We start from the raw sequence: 20,054 nt of genomic DNA on the forward strand, positions 1-20,054 counted from the left end.
TTTTTTGCTAACCCTTGCCGGGCTCGAGTGGCGCAGGACAAGCCGTACATGGTCCGAAGCAAGTTCCCTGCAAAGCTGCACCCCACACAAAAGAAGCTCGCGGTTTTCGGCTACCACTGCACTCTTCTCCCTAGCTAGTTAGGGTGTATATCTACACTGTCACACTAATACAGTTGTTTCCTCAGACGAGCGCAGCCTGCAATACTTTATAACGGTCAGCTTGTGACGTATACAAGCAGTCTAGACGCCCAACGGTGCGAGCAGCAGACCGGCTATTGTCAGCTGCGCATCGAAGCAAAACCCCGCAAGGCCGCAATGTAAAAACGGCCAGAGAAGAGCGGCTGTTTGACCATTTCCTCATTTAAAATATCCATAGTCTTGCTGTGCTTGAGAAAGCATGCGAAATCCGTTCAAAGTTGTATAGTATGCATTAGTGCCGTTCTGCAGCACATCTATTCTAGAACCAAAAGACCATCGCAAGTCCAACTGTTTTTTGTTCTTTCATCATGTCCAAATTGCAAATCATAAAAAGACCTTTGACCGAGAATCTTTACTTTTAACCGAAACAAAGGGAATATATAATCGTTGCCGCCGGTCAGCAGACTTTAAGCAAACCAGCAGTCAGCCTATTGCCAGCGCTCCAGATTCTGGATAACACAACCAGCCTGGCCCTCTGTACGCTTAATCAGGCGACCGAGAGTGAAGACGGACTCGCCAGCATCGCCAAGGGCAGAGGCTACAGCAGTGGCCTTGCCAGCATCCACAGCAATCACCATGCCGATGCCGCTGTTGAAAGTGCGGCACATCTCCACGGGAGCGACATTGCCGGCGGCCTTGAGCCACTGGAAAACGGGGGACATCTGCCACGAGCCAAAGTTGATTTCGGCAGTGAGCGACTCGGGGAGCATGCGAGGGACGTTCTCGAGAAGGCCGCCGCCAGTAATGTGAGCCAGACCCTTGATGTCCTTGAGAACCGGCAGCAGAGCCTTGACGTAGATGCGAGTAGGTGTCAGCAGAGACTCGCCAATAGTCTTGCTCTGGTCCCATGGAGCCGCATCGATGTAGCCGAGGCCAGCACTCTGGACAATACGGCGCACAAGGGAGAATCCATTCGAGTGAACACCGTTTGAGCCGAGACCCAGGAGAATGTCTCCTTCCACCATAGTCGCCAGCTTGGGAAGTCGGGCGTCTTCAGTGACGGCACCGACAGCACAGCCGGCAGCATCATAGTCTTCGCCCTGATACATGCCAGGCATCTCGGCAGTCTCGCCACCGACCAGAGCACAGCCAGCCTGTCTGCAGCCGTCCGCCACACCCTCGACGAAAGCGGCGGCCGAGGCAAGATCCAGCTTGCTGCAGCCATAGTAGTCCAGGAACATGAGAGGTGTAGCACCCTGAACAATAAGATCGTTGACGTTCATGGCGACCAGGTCAATGCCGACCGTGTCGTGCTTCTTCATGTTCTGGGCAATCATCAGCTTGGTACCAACACCATCGATGGCGCCGACAATAACAGGAGCGTTGGGGTAGCCAGCTGCAGACAAATCAACTTCGCCGCCGAATCCTCCGATTTCAGCATCAGCGCCAGCGCGCTTGGTGCTGGCAACTGCCTTTTTGATCTTTTCGACGAAATCGTTGCCGGCCTGGATATCAACACCAGCCTGCGCATATGTCATCGACTCTTTGTTGGCAGCACGGAAAGCCCGGTGAGCAATGTCCTTGCGGAAGAACATGCCCTCGAATTGGATGATATTGGCGGCCAGAGCGGCGTAGGAAGCGTCAACAGCACTGCGAAGAGAGTCGCCAATGGAGTTGATGGCAATGACACGGCCTCCAGAGGTCTGGAGCTGCTGGCCATCGAGCTTGGTGCCAGCGTGGAAAATGGTGCTGCCGGCAGGAGGCTCAGCAACGGTCATGGGAGTGCCCTTGGCGTATGATCCAGGGTAACCTCCAGCAGCGAGCACGACGGTGGCGCTGAACTTGTCCTGAATGGTAAGGTGGCAGTTGTCCAAGTAGCCTCCCGTGCAGGCAAGCATAATCTCGGCAAGATCAGTCTCGTCAGAGAGCAGAGGTAGGACCGTCTGGGTCTCTGGGTCGCCGAATCGGACATTGTACTCGAGGACCTTGGGCCCAGCGGCCGTGATCATCAGGCCGGTGAAGAGAACACCGCGGAAGGGCTGCTTCTCACGGCGCATACCGAGGATCGTGGGCTCGAGAATCTCCTGGTCAATACGCGCGACGAGCTCCTTGGTGGCAATGTTGGTGGGGGCATAGCAACCCATGCCGCCCGTATTGGGGCCCTGATCGCCGTCGAAGATGCGCTTGTGGTCTTGCGCGAGAGGCAGCGAACGGATAGAGTAGCCGTCGCAAAAGGTGAGGACGCTAAGCTCATCCCCAAGCAGGAGCTCCTCAATGACAACCTCGCTACCGGCAGAGCCGAACTCCTTGTCGACCATGATCTGCTTGAGAGCGGCCTTGGCCTCGTCCTTGGTTTGAGGCATAATGACACCCTTGCCGGCAGCGAGACCGGTAGCCTTGATGACAACATCGTGGTTGATGGAGTCAATGTAAGAGACGGCCTTGTCAAAGTCGGAAAAGTTCTCATAGGCAGCAGTAGGGACGTTGTACTTTTTCATAAAGTCCTTGGAGTAGGTCTTGCTGCCCTCGAGACGAGCCGCTTCCTTGGAGGGACCAAAGCAGGGAATGCCAGCGGCGCGGAAGAAGCCCTCGATGCCGTCCACCAGAGGAGCCTCAGGTCCGGGAACAACAAGGTTGACGCCATTGGACTGAGCAAACTCGACCAGGGCAGGGAAGTCGTCGGCAGAGACAGAGGTCACGTTGGAGACTTTGGGGCACGCAGCGGTACCACCATTGCCGGGAACAGCAAAGATGGACTCGACACGGGGAGACTGGCTAAGCTTCCAGGCGAGTGCGTGCTCGCGGCCACCGTTGCCGATGAGGAGAATGCGAAGATTCGACATGACGAAATTGTATAATCGGGTGTCGGTTCGCTTGCGCCGTTTATCGTTGTAGTCGCAGGGTGCGTCGGAATGGCTCGACAGCGAAAACCTCGGCACCGCAAGGCTGAAATTTCAAACGGTATATGAAATCAGGGACGCTAGTTACGCAAGTCTAATCGACCAGCGACAGCAGATTGAAAGGGCAGCCCTCGTTGAATTGCTCGTGTCGTCGAGAGGGGTCCAGCGGGCGGCGCAACTTTTTTTCTGTCCCGCCATCGAGTTGGCGGGGCATTTTCGGTGGGCAAAACTCGTTTCCAGAAGTCCCTGTTAGCGTAGGACCCTCACAACGGCGTGCATTCTGCAGACGCCGCATTACATTTTGACAAGGCCATGTATTACTGGCACAATCAAATTGTCATTTGAAGCATACTAATCGTGCTAATACGCCCTTACATGTCGAGCCGGATTGTTTCAACAGAGGACACGTTAGCACAGGTGTCCAAATACTTTGACCAGCGTGGTGTATCACTGGAACATTGGAAATCCCAGGATCTGTAGTACTGCCGCAGTAACAAGTTGTATTTGAACTATAGTGTGCTATTTCTCGTGCATGGCGGGTAATGACCTATGTAGTCTCGACTCATTCCACTGCCATCCTGCCAATCAGTTTAGCAGACCACAACAGTCAGCGTGACTCCCGGACTGCGCCAGCAGGCGAAGGGGCCAGACTATTATTTTATTGTCCATATATTCCAGCTAGACTGATCATCTAAAATTACATTTACCAAACGCCTCAATACAGAAGAAGAAAAATAAAGCGACAGCGTGCTATGTGAATAAAAAACGAAACGGCCAGCGAAACGATCAAGAATTAGGCAGACCAGAGCTCTGTAACAACACCGGTTTAATACAGCGAGACACATGCATCCATGTCTCATGCCAATAAAGCTCAAGAGAAACTGACAAATTTCGGATCTCTCGGACGTCCGTCGGGACCAATACCATTGGCCTTGAACCGATTCTCCATGTAGACCTTTCGGGCCTTGTCAAAGTTCATCCGGCGCGTCTTCATAATCTTGAGAATCTCCCTCTTGCTGGCATCATCCAATCCCGCGCGACTGTCGCCCGCCTCCACATTGCTGCCGAGATCAAAGGTACTGCTCGAAAGGCCAGCCTCGATGTCGCCCGCAAAGGTCGACGGCAGCCGGGCGTAGAGGTAGTCGGCCGAGGGTAGGCGGATGCTGACGTCGGGCAGGTATTGAAGCCAATATGATCGCGTGAAAAATAGGGCGGTAGCGGTGACGATGAAGAAGAGAGAGATGCTGAAGAGGAGGAACATGGCTGAGGCGGGTCGCGAATATGCGAGCTCTCGACGTGGATCGCGATATTATGATTTAAGCAAAGCAAAGAAACGATGAGAGAATGTCGGTAAAGATCGAAGCGCAGTGCGATGAGAATTCGAGGCAGGTAGGAAAGATTGCGACGGTTGTTGAAATCGATGCGATGCGGGAAGCTCGGAAGCAGTCCTGGTAGAGGGCAGTGATTCGTTCAACGCGTTTATTGCGCGCAAAGCATGGCAGGCAGAACTGCTTTGTCTGCAGCAGTAGAGTCTCGACAGCTGCGCTTTGTTGCGCAGAATGACACCGCGTCGATGCGTGGTGTTGAAGTGCTTTTCCAAGTGCGGCCAGACAAGGAGGCCTCGGGCTGCTGTCTCAAACCGTTTCTGACGTGCGCTGCTGCGCCTTGTCACTCGACGCACCGCTTTCGCCGGTGTGGAGCGCCGACAGCCAGATGTGGGACGCACCCCGTTAAGCCGGTATCGCTGTATGCATCTGTCGAGTGGCAGCCCGCCAGGCCAGACAAAGGGCGCTAACCGCAACTAGGTGCTTAAGCGAGCCCACACATTGGGGCTTGATGTTTTGCTGAGGCGACGAATCCCTTCTTTGGCCTCGACTTCTCGATAGCTTTCGTTTGATAATCGTCTAATTCGTCAATTCAGCCAAAATGTCTGCCCCTGCGCTTAACAACGTGTCCTCGGACATTATCTGGGCTATTGTCCGTACGTTTTTATCCCATTCCTCGAACGAGCGGTTCTATCTGGCGGCGCCGAACTTGCGAACGAACATTTCGACGGAAACGACAGACCGAGTGTTTGGAGGCTAAACATTGACCTTTCGCAGGTGACAACCACTGCTTCCTCTCCAAGAGCCGTCGCAATGGTGGTGCTCAGTTCTCCTCTGACCCTCTCAACCTGACCAACAAGAACACCCGCAAGGTTCGCACTCCCGATTATCAGTATTCCAAACTTGCGACGGGATTTTGGCTAACTCTGGCTTGCAGCACGCTGGTTTCGTCAACGACAAGGTACTGCGATATACGTACACGACTTGAAAGCACGCACGGTATACTAAACTGCGGTTCTCTAGGCCATCGGTGTCATCCCCGGCGAGAAGGGCGGTCTTACCATCCTGAGCAAGACCATCAAGAACTCTACCAAGCCTGCCAAGGCGTTTTCCAAGACCAACATCTCTGGCGCCAAGTCTACCCGCAAGTGAGTGCCGACGTGATTGGGATATATGAACAGCGACGTCGCGCTGGCGACATTGAGCAAAACCGTGCTGACATACTTTCGAAACCAGGATCTACAAGACTGTTGCCAACCAGACCACCAAGACCGGCTACCGCTCTGACCTCCGCCAGTACGCCGTCGAGCGTGTCTCTGCCGTCCGCCGCGCCCAGCGCCCCGTCAAGGAGGCTCCCGAGGCCAAGCCCCGTGGCAAGAAGGCCCAGAACGCTGCCGAGTCCTCTTAAACGAATCATATAATGTGCAAGTTCGATATGGGCTGGTAGTTGTGGGGAGACAAAATAAAACAAAAATTCCTTGGAGAATGGATTTATGCATTTGGCGAGACTTGGCGATTGCAACAGCAACGGCGAAACAAGAGTTGCCAGCTAGCCAGCCACGAGCCGACCCAATGTAGATGGGGAGAATCAAAGGTGGTTCCCTTTGTCATTGGCTGGAGTTGGCATTTGATATGACTGTTTCTCTAGTTGAATACATTTGGCTCCGTCCGGGCCAAACCTTTAAATAACGTGTGAAGTAGCGTGTGAAAAATGTGTGAGATATTGGGTAGATGTTGTGTAGACGGCTGCTTTGATGGACTGCGGTACGTAGGGTTAGTAGAGAGGCTAACATTAGCTTCCAGGATGAGCAAGAAAAAGATAACGCTGCGCGCTCAATCCAGCCGATGCTTTGTGTAGCCACAAATCATACGTTTGGCTTATGCTGCCAAGATGTATAGGTTGCGGCACTTATATGTTGGTTTGTGTTTTATAGGTCAGACGAGCTGAGCCATTTTTACAGTAAAGTCGATTCATCGTTCAACGACGATCAGCATCGGATATTACAATGACGACATTGGGCAGTCGCGAAACCAAATCATAGTAGTTAGTCTCATCGATAATCATCCGGAAGCCCGTGCTGGCTGGTCCCGAACTTGAGAATGAGACGCCGCCGTTGCGGGGACCTCGGAAGTCTCATGGACTGGTGGCATGCAGCCGCGGGCCCATCACAAGCTTTGCATTGCCGGCGCGCGGCGACATGGGCAGGCTTGAAGCGACTCGGAGCAATACGGGGGACGGGGGCATAGCATGCCGGAAAGTTTTAGGACTTTAGTCAAGGTCGCATATGTGTGGTGCATGCTTGACGTAACGGCAATTTCTAATGAAATGTATGCCACGTAGAATCGAAAACGCGCAGGGAGCCAGGATGGCAGCGCTGTTCACGGTCAACTCCGCCGCTACAAGGCCAAGCTATTTTGCAGCACGATTTGGCATTTTGACACATGCATAGAACAGGAAACGGAGCACCTTGATTCATTGCTTACTGCAGTAGCACTACCCTGGGCGGGCTGCAAGTGTTAGGCATGGGTAATAAGGTACGGCGCTGTAGCGGGCAGCTTGCAGGGTTGATGGGCTTAGCCAGCGTCATCCTCTTCCCCGGCCCGGTAGCTGGCGCCCCTCTTTGGCCGCTGAGGCTCCCTGCAACAGCGCTGGCAACTGCTGCCCCTCCTTCCCCCTCCGGCCGCGGGCGCACCCCTCCTCGAGCTTGGCCTAATCGCCTATGCCTGGTTTCACAAGCTCTTATCGCCCCGGGGCTCGGTTTCTTAACCTTCTTCCACCCTGACAGCTAGACTTGCTTCTCTCTTCCTCCATCCCACATCATATTTGGATTTGTCCTGACGAGTCCTCCAATCCCCTACATTTTTTGAGCTCCAGCATATCTCTGGCGCTCGCTTCATCATCCACCTCACCTTTTAGCTCCCTCATCTTTCACAATGGTTAAAGCTGGTAAGTCCGCCTAGAGTAAACCCCGCATCGGCCTTGCTTCGGCATTTTTGCCCAGACGCTGGACTGGAGAGCTGGCGAGAAGGCTTTTGGTGTTTTGTGGTTGCCCGAAGCTAACTTGTCGTTTGCGCAGTTGTTGCTGGTGCCTCTGGCGGCATTGGTCAGGTAAGACTCCAGCCCGCGGTCTCCCCGTATGCCCGAACTCACAGAGATGCTAACGCGCCTTGCTAGCCTCTTTCTCTCCTCCTCAAGACCAGCTCTCTCATCGATGAGCTCGCCCTCTACGATGTCGTCAACACTCCCGGTGTTGCCGCCGACCTTTCTCACATCTCTTCCCCAGCTGTAAGCCGAACCGACCCGCTCTGGCAATAGCCGGCTTGTGCTAATCACATGCGACAAACAGAAGCTCACTGGCTACCTTCCCGCCAACGATGGCGCAAAGGCCGCTTTCAAGGACGCTGATATTATCGTCATCCCCGCTGGTATTCCCCGTAAGTACACTTGAACTCAATGTGCTTGACTAGGCCATAAAGGCCGACAAGGATGTCGCCCTGACAACTTTTAGGCAAGCCTGGTATGACCCGTGATGACCTCTTCAACATCAATGCTGGCATTGTCAAGGGTCTCATTGAGGTTGCCGCCGAGGTCGCCCCCAAGGCCTTTATTCTCGTCATCTCCAACCCCGTCAACTCGACCGTCCCCATCTCGGCCGAGGTCCTCAAGGCCAAGGGTGTCTTCAACCCCCAGCGCCTCTTTGGTGTCACCACCCTCGACATTGTCCGCGCTGAGACCTTTGTTGCCGAGATTACCGGCGAGAAGCACCCCCAGAAGCTCAACATTCCCGTCATCGGTGGCCACTCTGGCGAGACTATTGTCCCCCTCTTCAGCAAGGCTACCCCCTCCGTCAACATCCCCGCCGACAAGTACGATGCTCTTGTCAACCGCGTCCAGTTTGGTGGTGACGAGGTCGTCAAGGCCAAGGACGGTGCTGGCTCTGCCACCCTCTCCATGGCCTACGCCGGTTTCCGGTATGTCTCACCCTGTGCTACTCTATCTGAATCTGCTAACCGCTTCGCCTAGCTTCGCCGAGAAGGTCCTGAGAGCCGTCAAGGGCGAGAAGGGTCTCGTCGAGCCCAGCTACGTTTACCTGCCTGGCGTTCCTGGCGGTGAAGCCATTGCCAAGGCCACCGGCTGCGACTTCTTTTCAGTCCCCATTGAGCTCGGCGTAAGATGATTGACCCAACTTAATTTCATTGCATACTAACCATTCACAGCCCAACGGTGCCGAAAAGGCCACCAACCCATTGGAGGGCATCACCGAGCAGGAAAAGGCCCTGCTGGCAAAGGCCGTCGAGGGTCTCAAGGGCAACATTTCCAAGGGTGTCCAGTTTGCCCACAACCCTCCCCAAAAGTAATTCAGCCCTTCTTTTCATCACCAGTAAGAGCACTACGCCTTCCGGACAGAGCCCGGACGAGATGGAAGCTAGTAGCTTGTCTTGAAGCACGATGGCGGCAAAGCTATACATAATAAATGATTTATATGGCCAGGAATACTGATTATTTACTTTCTCTTTGATAGGCTGTAAGAAGTGTTTTACGTCTTGCCAGGCCTTCTTCCAATAGCAGCATGATCCAAGTGCAGGGATCCGTGTGGCGTTTTCAGCAACACGGGCACAACCCAACGAGCGGAACCGATACCGGTGCGGGCCTTGATACGGAGTGAAGTGGCTGCATAGAGATTTTCGTCGTGGGTTAAGGCTGGTCCGTCATATAGATTGCCGTTTGGCATTGTAGCCTTGCTCCTTGGTAATGAAAAATTCCCCGATTTGCGCAACACTGATCTTATGTTTTGATGGGCAACGTCTTGATCTGAAATACCGCCCCCGGGAGCTCGTTGATTTCTGCCTGTACTGAGGCGTTTATGCCGAGCGCGGCCAGGGCTCCCCGGACGATGCCGCACGGGAACCACAGGAACGGTTGTGCCCGCACCACCGCCTGGCCGCCCGCCACGGTGCTCATCCGCGAAAACGGACGGAAGACGTTGTCCGTCAGTACGTAAACGCCCTTGTTATTGTTAGCTCATGCCCAACCAGTCAACATTTTGTTGCTCAATGCACACGACGTGCACAGGAGTGTTCCATACCCTGTGATTTGTCTTGAGATTGTCTATATTCTTGCCAAATACCAATGACCAGAGATCCTTGCAAAGGAATTTGATCACGTCGAGTGTGTCGTTTAGCCGGGGGCGATCGCGAGAGAATCTAAAATGCGTGCAACTGTTAGCTTCCGGCTGAGGCAAGCACTTCTTCCTTCAACTCCAGCCCGTCCCCCAGGAACCAGCAATAGTCCCAAGGCGAGGCGAAACGGGGGCCTTCGTAGAGAGAGAATATATATCGCGTCATCCGTACCTTTCCACGAGACCCTGGCCGACTCTGTACCCCAGCGTCTCCAAGCGGTAGTGCACCGCGTCCAGCTCCTCCTCGTCGTCGAACCGCCTCCCATTGCCCTTCGCGCTTCCTGCCGACGTCGTCACAGCCCCCGCCGAGCTCACTCTCTGCTCTGTATCCTCGGGCTCGTTTACGTCCGGGAGCGCGTCGTCGTCGTCCCCGGCGCTCCTCTTGCTGCTGTTCTTCTTCTCTTCTCCGGCGACTGGGGTGTCGCTGCCGCCGTCGCGCTCCTGCGTAACGCGGTACGCGAGCGGCACGAGCTCGATGAGCAGAAAGTCGAGACACGAGGAGCTGAGAAAGTTGGCCGTCGGGTCGGAGGCGTTGTAGGGAGGCATCACCGGGTCGAGAGACATGGTGGGCGAGCGGGCTGCGGCGCGCGGCCGTTGGAAAGGGGGACAAGGCGGAGCGGACTTTCGATTGCTGAGCAGTGAATTGGGCGGGAAATTGAAGCACTGTTAGAGTCGTTGTGCGTGTCTAAAGCGAATAGATACGAGATTGGGAAGCTGTGGTGGATGAAGTCGTAGAATGATCGGATGTCAGGCACCGCAAGCCGCCTGGCTGTCATACTGCTGCTGCACGGCCAAGCTACACCCACTGTACAGTGCGGGGCACACTTCCGCCCGTGCCACGCCTACCAGAGGCATGAATTTGCCTATTTCCAAGCACTGGTTTTGTGTTGGAACCGAAACAAGAGTAAACATTGAAAGAGTGATTAGACGCATTAGAAAGCATCCGTACAGTTTGTTCGAAAGCGCAGCACCGGCATCGTGCATTCAATCAAGACAGCTTGAATGGTTCATCTAGAATGGTTCATCTATCTTGTTCCTCTCCTGCAACCACCTCTTTCGCCCTTGAACGCCGTTTGCCGAAAAAAACAAAACAAAGACAACTTGCAGTACTGCAATATAGAATGAAATAAGTCAACATGACCAATACCGTCCATTCCCATAGCCCCTGTCCTCATTCATGTCATCTGACTAAAAACGATTTTGGTATTCTTCCCCTACGCCGTAAATATGAATGAATATGATACATTTTGCCTCTGCAGAAACAGGTTACAATGGCGGGAGACCCGGCGAAGGAAGGCTTGGGAAAACCAAACCACTCGGTCCACTGTAGCCATTCGTAACTGTGCTCTGCCGTTTGTAGGGTCGCTGGATGGGTTCGTCATCCTCGTCGTCCGACGATAATGTGAGATCAATGACTGTTGGCGCAGGCCGCTTCGTGCCTGCTCCATTCTGCCGAGACGGTGTGCTGGGCGTGGGGAGCTTATCCGCTGGCCGCACCGGAATATTGCCGATTTCCGATATCTCAATAGCATCGTCGTCATCGTCATCATCGAAAAATGCTTCAGAGGGAAAGTTGTTGCTCTCTGGCTCTTCAGCCTTGAGGAGCCATCGCCCGTTAGGCTCAATGGTAACTCCCTCCAAGCTCTTCGGGGTTTTGTCTAGAATATCTTGGACATATCTTGTATTGTCAGTGAAAGCATCGATTGTACTTGTACAGGACACATACTCATCGACTGCCAGTTGCTCATAAGGCGTTGGCTTGTTGCATATTGGGCAAAGCCATTGCGGACCTTGCTCTTGGAGCTGCAGATACGATGTCGCGTCAAAGCACTGAATGTGAGAGCAGCCCATGCCGCGACAAGGCACATCCAGCCTCATGTACGAGAGCGGGCACTTCAACGACAGAACTGACGAGGTTGCCACGACATCGGGATCCTGGGCCTTTTTGTTTACTGCACGCCATTAGAACGCGACGCATGAAGCGGATGCAAACAACTTACGCTCGGCAATCACCGAATCTTTTGGAATACGCCGCCTCGTGGAGATTCCCTTGGCCAACTCCGCGACAGTGTATACTTGGCAGAGGTTTGCTAAAATGTAGAATTTCTATACCAGTTAGTGAAGCCAGCCAGAAGATGTACCAAAATTGCTCACCTTTGTCGTCAGAGCATATGTGAAATCTACAGTGTTCATATAGTTGGATGGCTTTAGCCGCAATGCTTGTGTTATGTCAACTGGTCTAGTAGACCCTGGTTTGTTCTTTAACCCGCGCAAGTTGGCCTTGACCTCGCTTCCGTTTACCCTAATTTCGGATTGGTGAGGAAATGAAATATCTTGTACGCCGATTGCTTCGCCCGCGCAGAATAGATAAACTCTGTACGACGTGTCGGCGAGGCATTGTTGCAGTGCCGGATGGTTGTTTGTGCTAATGTGCAATGTCATCGTATTTCGGTGTTGAGCCATGGCTGAAACTTGTCAGTTGGGTCCTCATGACATCGTTCAACAGTAGGTACCAACCTTCGCAAATACGAACGTCGCCGATGACGGTTTCTATGCGATAGAAGGGGCTGGTCTTGAAGGCCAGGGCTGGGCTGGACATGATATTATTACGCGGGGCACCGAAGCCTTGCGACAAGCCAGAAGCACCATTTCCATACGGCATCGGCAGCGGAAAGTGTATATTAGGAGCGGTAGAAGAGGTCGTTCGAGACTTTATCGGGGTCGTGGTCGTGGTCGGCGCGCCTCCGTTTCGTTGGGCGTACGCGTTGACTACGCTCTGCTTCACTTGGGCGAAGCGAGAAGAGTCGCTGGACGAGTCTTGGATGACTGGGCAATCAAATAGTTAGTCGTAAAGGACAGGGACTAGCTTCTGGCGCGCTGCCTGGTGGCGAGGCTCACGGTTGATGATGCGTCGTTGCAGGTCCGCCTTGACACCGGTGCTCTTGAGACCGTTGACTTGGCAGATGGACGACAGTTGACGATTGAACAGCTGGTTGCTCTGGACCTCGCGGATCAGGGAGAGCATCTCGTGCCGCGGCACTGGTGTTTGCGACGCCATGACCGCGGACGTGGCAGATGAGGCGCCTGGCGAGTGCGGTTGGTTGCCACCAGACAGGCGCAAGCCCAGGCTGAGAATGCAGAGTTCGCAGTATGGGGGCCGTTGCGTGTCGCAGGTGTATTCGACAAGGCTTTCGCCAGATGTTCACGCGTCAGGGAGCGTTCACGGTTCGGAAACCAGGCTTCTTTGGCGACGCAGAAGGAGCAGGCTTTGGTGGGCGTCGATGCGATTCGCTCAGGCGGGTTCCAGAGCGCGTGTTCCGAGGTGCGGAGGAAGTGAACGAAGCAAGCTCAGATTCGAGCAAAAGCGCCCCAGAGAATACAGAGGTCAAGCGAAACAAGTGAAGAAACAAATATGCAAGCAGTTCGTCCCCACATCACCGCGCCGACTTGACGATGGTAGCCTTGGGCAAAAATGTCAGAATCATTGGCGTGGGAAATCTGCTGCGGCGCTCACTAATTGATTCACAGTGACTGTCGCTGTGCCGCCCGCACTGCAGCGGCAAATTTTACCTAGCCACATTGCCACAGCCCAGTTTTGGTGACTGAGTGCCGTTGGCGCCACACTTATTTTCTTATCGCAGCGGCTGCCCCTCTGTAAAAGTTGCTATCAGGGTTTTTTTCTGCCAGACGCTCGAAGCCATCCTGATCGCTCCAGGCTGCATTTCCCCATACACGTCAATCAATTCGAAATCGACAATCATGGCCAAGAGCAAGCGTTCAAGCACTCGCAAGGCGAACAACCAGCGCCTGGCAGCCTCTGTCTTTGGCCCTGCCGAGACTGCCCGCGCCGAGCGCCTGTCGGCCAAGCTGCTGGAGCTGGCCAAGCAGCCCAAGCCCGAGACGTCCGATGCCAAAATGGAAGGTAGGTTTAAGAATGCAGAGACTCTCAAGCTGAGACTAATCAACGTGCGCGAGTAGAAGACGCCGACGTTGTCGAAGAGGAACCTGTCGAGGCTGGTGACGCCGGTATGTTCAGCCATCCAGGCATCACAAGCAGCACAACTAACAATTTCTAGCCATGGATGTCGACGAGAAGAGCACAGCATCGAAGCGCATTGGACGGAAGCGAATCGACAAGCGAAAGACGAAAAAGGCCTCCATCGTGTTCCCCAAGTACAGCGACAGGCTCAAGGCCAAGAAGAACAAGAAGAAGGCGTAAATCAGACTGGAGTTTGTTGGGCATTTGATTTTGATTTTCAAGTAGTTTTCTCCGTTTCTTTTACTATTTTTCTGCATAAAGTCGGACAAACGCGCATCCTTTTCATGTTTCCATGACGGTCCTCATCTATGACTAGACGCAATGTATTTACAATACCCACGACAAGCAAGTGGAATAATGACCAACCTGTTGCTGACTTGTGATGAAACTGAGGAACATTTGTATATCTGATTGCACAGCAAACATTCCCCTGCCAAAGCAGTGAATTGCATCGTACCCCGTCTAGCATCGGTTCTTTGCGAACCTGTGTGGAGGCCGGCTAGCGCCACGCCCATCCCTGGATGCAGCCTCGCAAAACAACAGCTTTCTGGTTCTACATCTCCAAACAACATAAAGCCGTTGGCTGTGTTTGCCCTCTCAACGGTTGAATCTCGGGAGACACACCATACTGCACAGCCTACTGCAATGTGCACAAATTTATAGTCCTTCCTTGATCATCCGCACGCCTCAGTCCTCACGCTCCTTACACGTCGCTCATTCCCACCATGGCCCCTAGAGCCAACCCAGCAGGGTCATTCACCTTGCCGCTAGCTATCGCCAATCTTTTGATCCCGATATCTATTCTGATATTTGCAACTGGATTCTTCCCATACAAGCCCTTTCTTCCCGGCCTGGCCGAGTTTGAAGTCCTCGAGTTGGGACCGCCCCCTCAAGCGCCCTTTGATAAGCTCGTGTTTGTGGTGATTGATGCTCTTCGAAGGTAAGGCGCACTCGAACCTATTTTGGTCTTTTCTGACATTGTCTAGCGACTTTGTCTACTCTCAAGGCTCCGGCTTTGAATATACGCAAAGGTCAGTGAACCCAATCGCTTGAGTGGCACCCTGCTTACGGCCACAGCTTAATTCGCGATGGCGCAGCCATTCCGTTCACCGCGTACGCTCGCTCGCCCACAGTGACGATGCCTAGACTAAAAGCAATCACTACTGGCTCCATCCCGTCTTTTGTAGACCTCATCCTGAATATTGATGAAGGTGACAAGTCTTCGGCTCTCGCCGCTCAGGATACCTGGTTGGCTCAGCTCAAGGCAAAAGAGACGGGAAAGGTGCTCATGTATGGCGACGATACATGGCTGAAGCTCTTCCCAGACTTTTTCGACCGCCACGATGGAACGTCCAGCTTCTTTGTTGCTGTAAGCTGCGCTTCTGCTTCGGTCGAGGATCCGCTGACAACTAGAAGGACTTTACAGAGGTCGACAACAACGTGACTCGCCACATCAATGGCGAGCTACAAAACGAGGATTGGTCGTTGATGGTCCTTCATTACCTAGGCCTCGATCATATTGGTCATAAATCAGGGCCCAGGAGGTAAGACTCGCAAATACTACGACGGGCCTCTGCTAATTTTCAGTTCCAACATGGTTCCCAAGCAACGAGAGATGGACTCTATAGTTCGCACGATTTATGACTCCATGGCGTCCAAAAAGCACCTCGAATCGACCCTTTTGGTCGTGTGTGGTGACCACGGGATGAACGATGCGGGCAACCACGGCGCATCATCGCCTGGCGAGACGTCCCCGGCGCTGCTCTTCCTGTCCCCCAAGCTCAAGGGCATCGCATCTACATACGAGGCCCCCGCGCTTCCCAAGAACGGGTTTGATTTTTACTCAGAGGTGGAACAGTCTGACATTGTGCCGACTATCGCCGCCCTTCTCGGCTTCCCCGTCTCCAAGAATAATCTCGGCGCTTTCATCCCCGAATTTCTCCCTTTCTGGTCGAGCCCGAAAGACAAGGTCCAGATCCTTCTGCGCAATGCCCGACAGATCCTCAACATTGTCACGGCGGCCTTTGGGCCTGAACTTTTCGACGTTGACTCCTCGACCGACCCTTGCCAACTGGAACGTACTGATATCAACGAACTGGCCTGCGACTGGCGTTTCATTACTCAGCGCGCACTGACTCTCAACGCTGAGAATACAATTGACCAAGAGTGGCTTACGTCTACGTCTAGATGGATCCGCAAGGCCCAAGATTTGATGAGCAGCATGGCTTCCAACTACGATATGTCGCGACTCTTCGCCGGACTAGGACTTGCCATTGCTGCTGTCCTGATGTCAGCAGCATTGAAGGGTGTTCTTATGCCTCAAACTGCATTCCCGCTTGTGCTGATTTCCGTTTCATATGGCGCAATGATGTTTGCAAGCAGCTACGTCGAAGAGGAACATCATTTCTGGTACTGGGCTGCGACCCTCTGGCTGGCGTTTCTCGGGGCCAAGACCATTCGACGGTAAGCTGCACCCAACCGAAAATTAGCATTTACTGACAGTAAGTAGATCCGGCAAGCTCTCGTCTGGCGGTCGGTACGTCGTTGCCCTCTTCGCCATCCGCATCACACGAAGTTGGAACCAGACCGGCCAGAAGTTTGCTGGTGAGCCCGACATTATCAAGATCTTTGTTCACCAATACCCAGCGGCCTTGTGGATGGCCATAATCGCCATGTACGGCATCACATGGTCCCGGATGCTGCCTAGCCTCGAGAGTATCCCCTTTATTGCCGCCACGTCCATCACTTCGGTCCTCATCTCCTCGGCGTTTACCTTTAAGCTGGCATTTACCGCCGCTGATGCCCCAGAGCTCGTTGTGGGCTTTGCAAAGACGCTGAATGACAAGTTTGAGGGCCAGTCGCTGCTTTGGCGCGCCCGTGTTGTTTTTATTGTGCTCAGCTTGCTCTTTACCTTGGCCATTGTTCGCGGCGTCTCCGGCGGACGACACGCAAAAGCAGCCAGTAAGTCCGCTGCCCAAGTGATATCTTCCTTTGCTGACGTATCCAGCACGTCTGCTGCACGAACTCGTCACCCTCTTCGCCATGACGCAGTCCCGCGCTGCCAATGTGCCTATCTTCCTCCTTGCGCACATCATCTACTGCGCCATCGACGCCAAACAACTGACAGTCGCCGAAATCACCACGTCGTCCATCCTCTTCCAATACGTTAGCTTCTTTGCTGCTGGCGGCTCCAACGCCATCTCCTCGGTCGACCTCTCCAGCGCTTACAACGGCGTCGCGGACTTTAACGTCGTCGCCGTCGGCATCCTGACCTTTGTCAGCAATTGGGCCGGCCCGTTGTACTGGACGTCCGCCACCACGACGCTCCTCCTAGACAAGTACAGAGCCGGTGCGCGCGATGTATTTCAGCAGCACGCCACGCTTCTGACTGTCTTTGCCACGATATCGGCCGCGTCCGTCATGGCGGCATGTACTGCCATGCGCACCCACCTGTTCATCTGGACCGTATTTTCGCCCAAATATCTGTACGCCATGGCTTGGAATATTGCACAGCATCTCGTGGTGAATATTGGATTAAGCGGTGCTCTTTTCTGGTTAGGCACTCGATGAGGGGGGCGGATTTGATGATCTGAGGGGGCTGGAAATAGATTCGAATTCGCATAATAACTTCAAGATGCTTCTTGCCGGACTGTTGCATTTGATGTTGAGCTTTGGCAGCCGTGCCATTTATTCCGCCGGTCCGTCAAACTACGTCTTGCTGAATTATAAGAGGTAGATGGCACTTGTTTGCGCATGTGTTGGTGATGGTGTCGCACAATCTATTCAACGGCATTCGAGTCGTGTGCGCACTGCTTGGTATCGTCGTTTCACAGACCAGAAGACGGTAAATAGATCTAAAACATAGTTGATTGAAGATGGCGGATAAAGCTCGGAGATTGCGTACAGCGTTTTGGTTCACCAAGTGCCAGCTGTCAGCACACAGTTGGCAGCCGCCAGGGATTTGTTCACTGCCTTGCCCTGCCATCAGCCGTTTGCCCCTCACTTTCGGACTATGCATTTCCGAAAGACAGCCTCGAGACGGAAATTCTACATGCATCTCTGCCATGCTAATACCAAAAACTTTGTAAAAGTAATCAAGGTGAGTAGGCAACACTAGCGCAGCCCTGGCTAATGACAAGGCGGACTGCAACAGTACGAATGACCTCAGCCAGCGACTCATTCCGAAACCACGCTAGGACGCTCATCATAGTTGCACGTGTAGTATTCGACCTATAATTTCGATTCTACACACTCGCCACTGCTGGACGGCTAGGCGGAAATCATCGCCGGTAAGCACTGGCCAAAATCGCCCCGCATCGACAGCCTTCCGGGCGCACTCGTTTAGATTACCACTTTCTGCCAGACATGTCCTATCTCGAACTGCAGCATTCTTCGGGGAAACACTAGGGAAACTGAATCGGAACATTCCCCAAGAGCCAACGCCGGCAAGGCGGCTACAGATGGCCCGCGGTTTACTGGGCTGAAAACGCTACACATAATTGGACATTGCATCGTCGATGGATCTGCCGACTAAATAGCCCGCCTTGTGGAGAGGTTGGGGCCTCGAGACCTTCCAAATTCAGCGACGGCTAAAGCGCGCCTGAATCCTGTAGCCTTGTATTGCGAGGCTAGGTTCCTGTCGCTCATGGTATCATGTAGCCTGCAGGAGCAGTATCCGCAACACTGCTATCGCGTGGCCTCAACGGCGAGACTGAACGAAAACATGGTGTTATGTCCTCGCTGTTCAGCGCGCAGCTTCATGTCGATCGTCTCCTATTGGATCGCATATTTTCGAGTCAGGCTGCGAGCCGCGGCCAAAGTAGCCCACAGTAAGCGCTGCCAGCACCCCTCCTTGTTTTGGGGATTCTAGATCAGCCCGACTCAGATGCTCGGACTATCTATCATGGTATAAGTAGCGATGATCCTTCCCTCGACGAAGTAGGGTCCAATTTCCTCATCCAACTCGCCAAGCCTATGCACCGTCAACGTCGATCTAGTTGGTGTAGACGAGGACTATTTATCATGAAGCTTTCCACTTTCATCGCGACAGCGATTTCTACGGCTGCCGTGGTTGCAGGGGAAGTAAGTTGGCGCTTGCAGGGCTTCGCTAGCAGATGAACTGACTCGTGCCAGCACCTCGACGTCCGATCATGCGTGTGCTCCTCCAACAAGAGCTCTTGCCTATGCGAAGACGCTAAACAGTCCGTTCGGGTCCTTCCTGATGCGGTATCGAAATGCATCGCGTCGCGAGGCTGGAAGGATGGCGAGGATACGACCTACTCGGACAACTCCTGCGGCGTTACCCAGAAATACGCCGACATTGCATGCATTGTCTCGAGAGACGCAGTAGGAAAATCCTTTCCCGGTGACTGGTGCGGTGGCGCTCAGAAGCGGGCGGACATGGAATGCTCGGCCTCCAAAAGAAGTGCAGACAACGCAAACGAGCCGGAGGCCAAAAAGGCTTGTACCGCAGCCCAGAAGCGCGCCATCGACTGCATCGTGTCAAGGGACCCCGAAGGTCCTTCCCCTGGCGATTGGTGCGGTGGTGCCGTTGATGCAGTCGAGGAGCATTGCGGAACCCCCTCTGCTGGGCAGGAGACAGTCGAAGGCTTCCCCGGCGATTGGTGCGGAGGTTCCCTGCGCCTAGCGAGAGACTGCATTTCCGTCCGGAGCCCGAAAGAAGTCTTTCCTCCGGATTGGTGTGGGCGTAAACGCGGAAAGCCATGCATCGTCTCCCGGAGCCCCAAGGAAGTCTTCCCCCCCGACTGGTGCGGTCGTAAGCGCGGTAAGATTTGCCCTGTCTCCAGGACCTCAGAGAAGAGGTACCCCCCCAATTGGTGCGGTGGTACTCAGAAGCGAGCCACCCAATGCATCGTCTCCCGAGGCTGGACAGGATACCCGTGGGATGTTTGCGACAGCACCGACGCAGAATGCATTGCCGCCGCCAAGCGCGAGCTGGGCTACGACATGGAGGTGAAGCATGAGTCGGCGTCTGCTGATGCGTGCGACTATTCCTCGCGCGGCGGTCGTCGCGCGGTTACGCCGCCGCACTGCATGTGTCCTGTCGAGCGCGACGAAGCCGGGGTGGACGTGGTCAAGCGATGCCGATGCGGAGACGAGACGAAAGAGGTCGCCACGTACCACTGCATGTGCCTGACGGGCGGAGGCGATGCCACTGCGCCTTGCGCGTGCAACAGTGACGTAGCGTTCTTGAGCGAGGTTCAATACGAGCAATAGCCATTTCACAAATATAAACATGTTCATTCTCACACTCTTCGTCCTGCTTCGTGTCCAAGAGTGGTTGCTTCCTTCGACGCAGCAAGGCTCCAAGCTTCTGAACCGCATCTGCTGCATGTGCACGTGTATGCGCATATAGTCTCTTGATGCATCCCGAGTGTCAATACGTGCAGAACAAGGGTGGCCTTTCCAAGAGTGTGTACCGCGCGTCATGAGGCGGACCACAGCCACCACA

The 20,054-nt window shown here is 53.9% G+C and overlaps 9 protein-coding genes across 10 annotated transcripts; 5 read left to right on the forward strand and 4 right to left on the reverse strand.

The window, feature by feature from the left end:
- Nucleotides 1–626: 626 nt before the first annotated feature.
- LMH87_008217 (uncharacterized protein) lies at nucleotides 627–2,981 on the reverse strand (the record flags this gene model as incomplete). Of its 2 annotated transcripts, none has more annotated exons than XM_056195832.1 (1): nucleotides 627–2,981. In XM_056195832.1, the coding sequence occupies one exon, from the start codon at nucleotides 2,979–2,981 to the stop codon at nucleotides 627–629; it is 2,355 nt and encodes a 784-aa protein (XP_056057310.1). The 2 variants fall into 2 exon arrangements, with proteins under 2 accessions (XP_056057310.1, XP_056057309.1); XM_056195831.1 differs by having other exon boundaries at nucleotides 627–1,733.
- An 843-nt stretch (nucleotides 2,982–3,824) lies between these two features.
- LMH87_008218 (uncharacterized protein) lies at nucleotides 3,825–4,299 on the reverse strand (the record flags this gene model as incomplete). The annotated part of the gene is made up of 2 exons (XM_056195843.1): nucleotides 3,825–3,848; nucleotides 3,925–4,299. The coding sequence occupies 2 exons, from the start codon at nucleotides 4,297–4,299 to the stop codon at nucleotides 3,825–3,827; spliced, it is 399 nt and encodes a 132-aa protein (XP_056057311.1).
- Nucleotides 4,300–4,964: 665 nt separating this feature from the next.
- On the forward strand, nucleotides 4,965–5,771 carry LMH87_008219 (uncharacterized protein; the record flags this gene model as incomplete). Its single annotated transcript, XM_056195854.1, has 5 exons — nucleotides 4,965–5,019; nucleotides 5,141–5,235; nucleotides 5,301–5,324; nucleotides 5,387–5,511; nucleotides 5,600–5,771. The coding sequence occupies 5 exons, from the start codon at nucleotides 4,965–4,967 to the stop codon at nucleotides 5,769–5,771; spliced, it is 471 nt and encodes a 156-aa protein (XP_056057312.1).
- Nucleotides 5,772–7,297: 1,526 nt separating this feature from the next.
- LMH87_008220 (uncharacterized protein) lies at nucleotides 7,298–8,893 on the forward strand (the record flags this gene model as incomplete). The annotated part of the gene is made up of 8 exons (XM_056195865.1): nucleotides 7,298–7,310; nucleotides 7,441–7,472; nucleotides 7,539–7,649; nucleotides 7,711–7,798; nucleotides 7,873–8,335; nucleotides 8,388–8,532; nucleotides 8,582–8,718; nucleotides 8,887–8,893. 8 exons carry the CDS (start codon nucleotides 7,298–7,300, stop codon nucleotides 8,891–8,893), a joined length of 996 nt encoding a protein of 331 aa, XP_056057313.1.
- Nucleotides 8,894–9,149: 256 nt separating this feature from the next.
- LMH87_008221 (uncharacterized protein) lies at nucleotides 9,150–10,107 on the reverse strand (the record flags this gene model as incomplete). Its single annotated transcript, XM_056195877.1, has 3 exons — nucleotides 9,150–9,371; nucleotides 9,451–9,568; nucleotides 9,716–10,107. The coding sequence occupies 3 exons, from the start codon at nucleotides 10,105–10,107 to the stop codon at nucleotides 9,150–9,152; spliced, it is 732 nt and encodes a 243-aa protein (XP_056057314.1).
- A 702-nt stretch (nucleotides 10,108–10,809) lies between these two features.
- Nucleotides 10,810–12,601, reverse strand: LMH87_008222 (uncharacterized protein; the record flags this gene model as incomplete). The annotated part of the gene is made up of 6 exons (XM_056195889.1): nucleotides 10,810–11,221; nucleotides 11,270–11,495; nucleotides 11,544–11,649; nucleotides 11,698–12,008; nucleotides 12,061–12,369; nucleotides 12,442–12,601. 6 exons carry the CDS (start codon nucleotides 12,599–12,601, stop codon nucleotides 10,810–10,812), a joined length of 1,524 nt encoding a protein of 507 aa, XP_056057315.1.
- Nucleotides 12,602–13,302: 701 nt separating this feature from the next.
- On the forward strand, nucleotides 13,303–13,762 carry LMH87_008223 (uncharacterized protein; the record flags this gene model as incomplete). Its single annotated transcript, XM_056195901.1, has 3 exons — nucleotides 13,303–13,465; nucleotides 13,522–13,569; nucleotides 13,620–13,762. 3 exons carry the CDS (start codon nucleotides 13,303–13,305, stop codon nucleotides 13,760–13,762), a joined length of 354 nt encoding a protein of 117 aa, XP_056057316.1.
- Nucleotides 13,763–14,307: 545 nt separating this feature from the next.
- LMH87_008224 (uncharacterized protein) lies at nucleotides 14,308–17,152 on the forward strand (the record flags this gene model as incomplete). The annotated part of the gene is made up of 7 exons (XM_056195913.1): nucleotides 14,308–14,522; nucleotides 14,569–14,613; nucleotides 14,660–14,951; nucleotides 14,999–15,126; nucleotides 15,170–16,045; nucleotides 16,092–16,543; nucleotides 16,590–17,152. The coding sequence occupies 7 exons, from the start codon at nucleotides 14,308–14,310 to the stop codon at nucleotides 17,150–17,152; spliced, it is 2,571 nt and encodes an 856-aa protein (XP_056057317.1).
- A 1,404-nt stretch (nucleotides 17,153–18,556) lies between these two features.
- LMH87_008225 (uncharacterized protein) lies at nucleotides 18,557–19,819 on the forward strand (the record flags this gene model as incomplete). The annotated part of the gene is made up of 2 exons (XM_056195924.1): nucleotides 18,557–18,664; nucleotides 18,716–19,819. 2 exons carry the CDS (start codon nucleotides 18,557–18,559, stop codon nucleotides 19,817–19,819), a joined length of 1,212 nt encoding a protein of 403 aa, XP_056057318.1.
- Nucleotides 19,820–20,054: the final 235 nt, after the last annotated feature.

Source organism: Akanthomyces muscarius (assembly GCF_028009165.1).
Source record: "Akanthomyces muscarius strain Ve6 chromosome Unknown contig_16, whole genome shotgun sequence".
NCBI lineage: Eukaryota > Fungi > Ascomycota > Sordariomycetes > Hypocreales > Cordycipitaceae > Akanthomyces > Akanthomyces muscarius.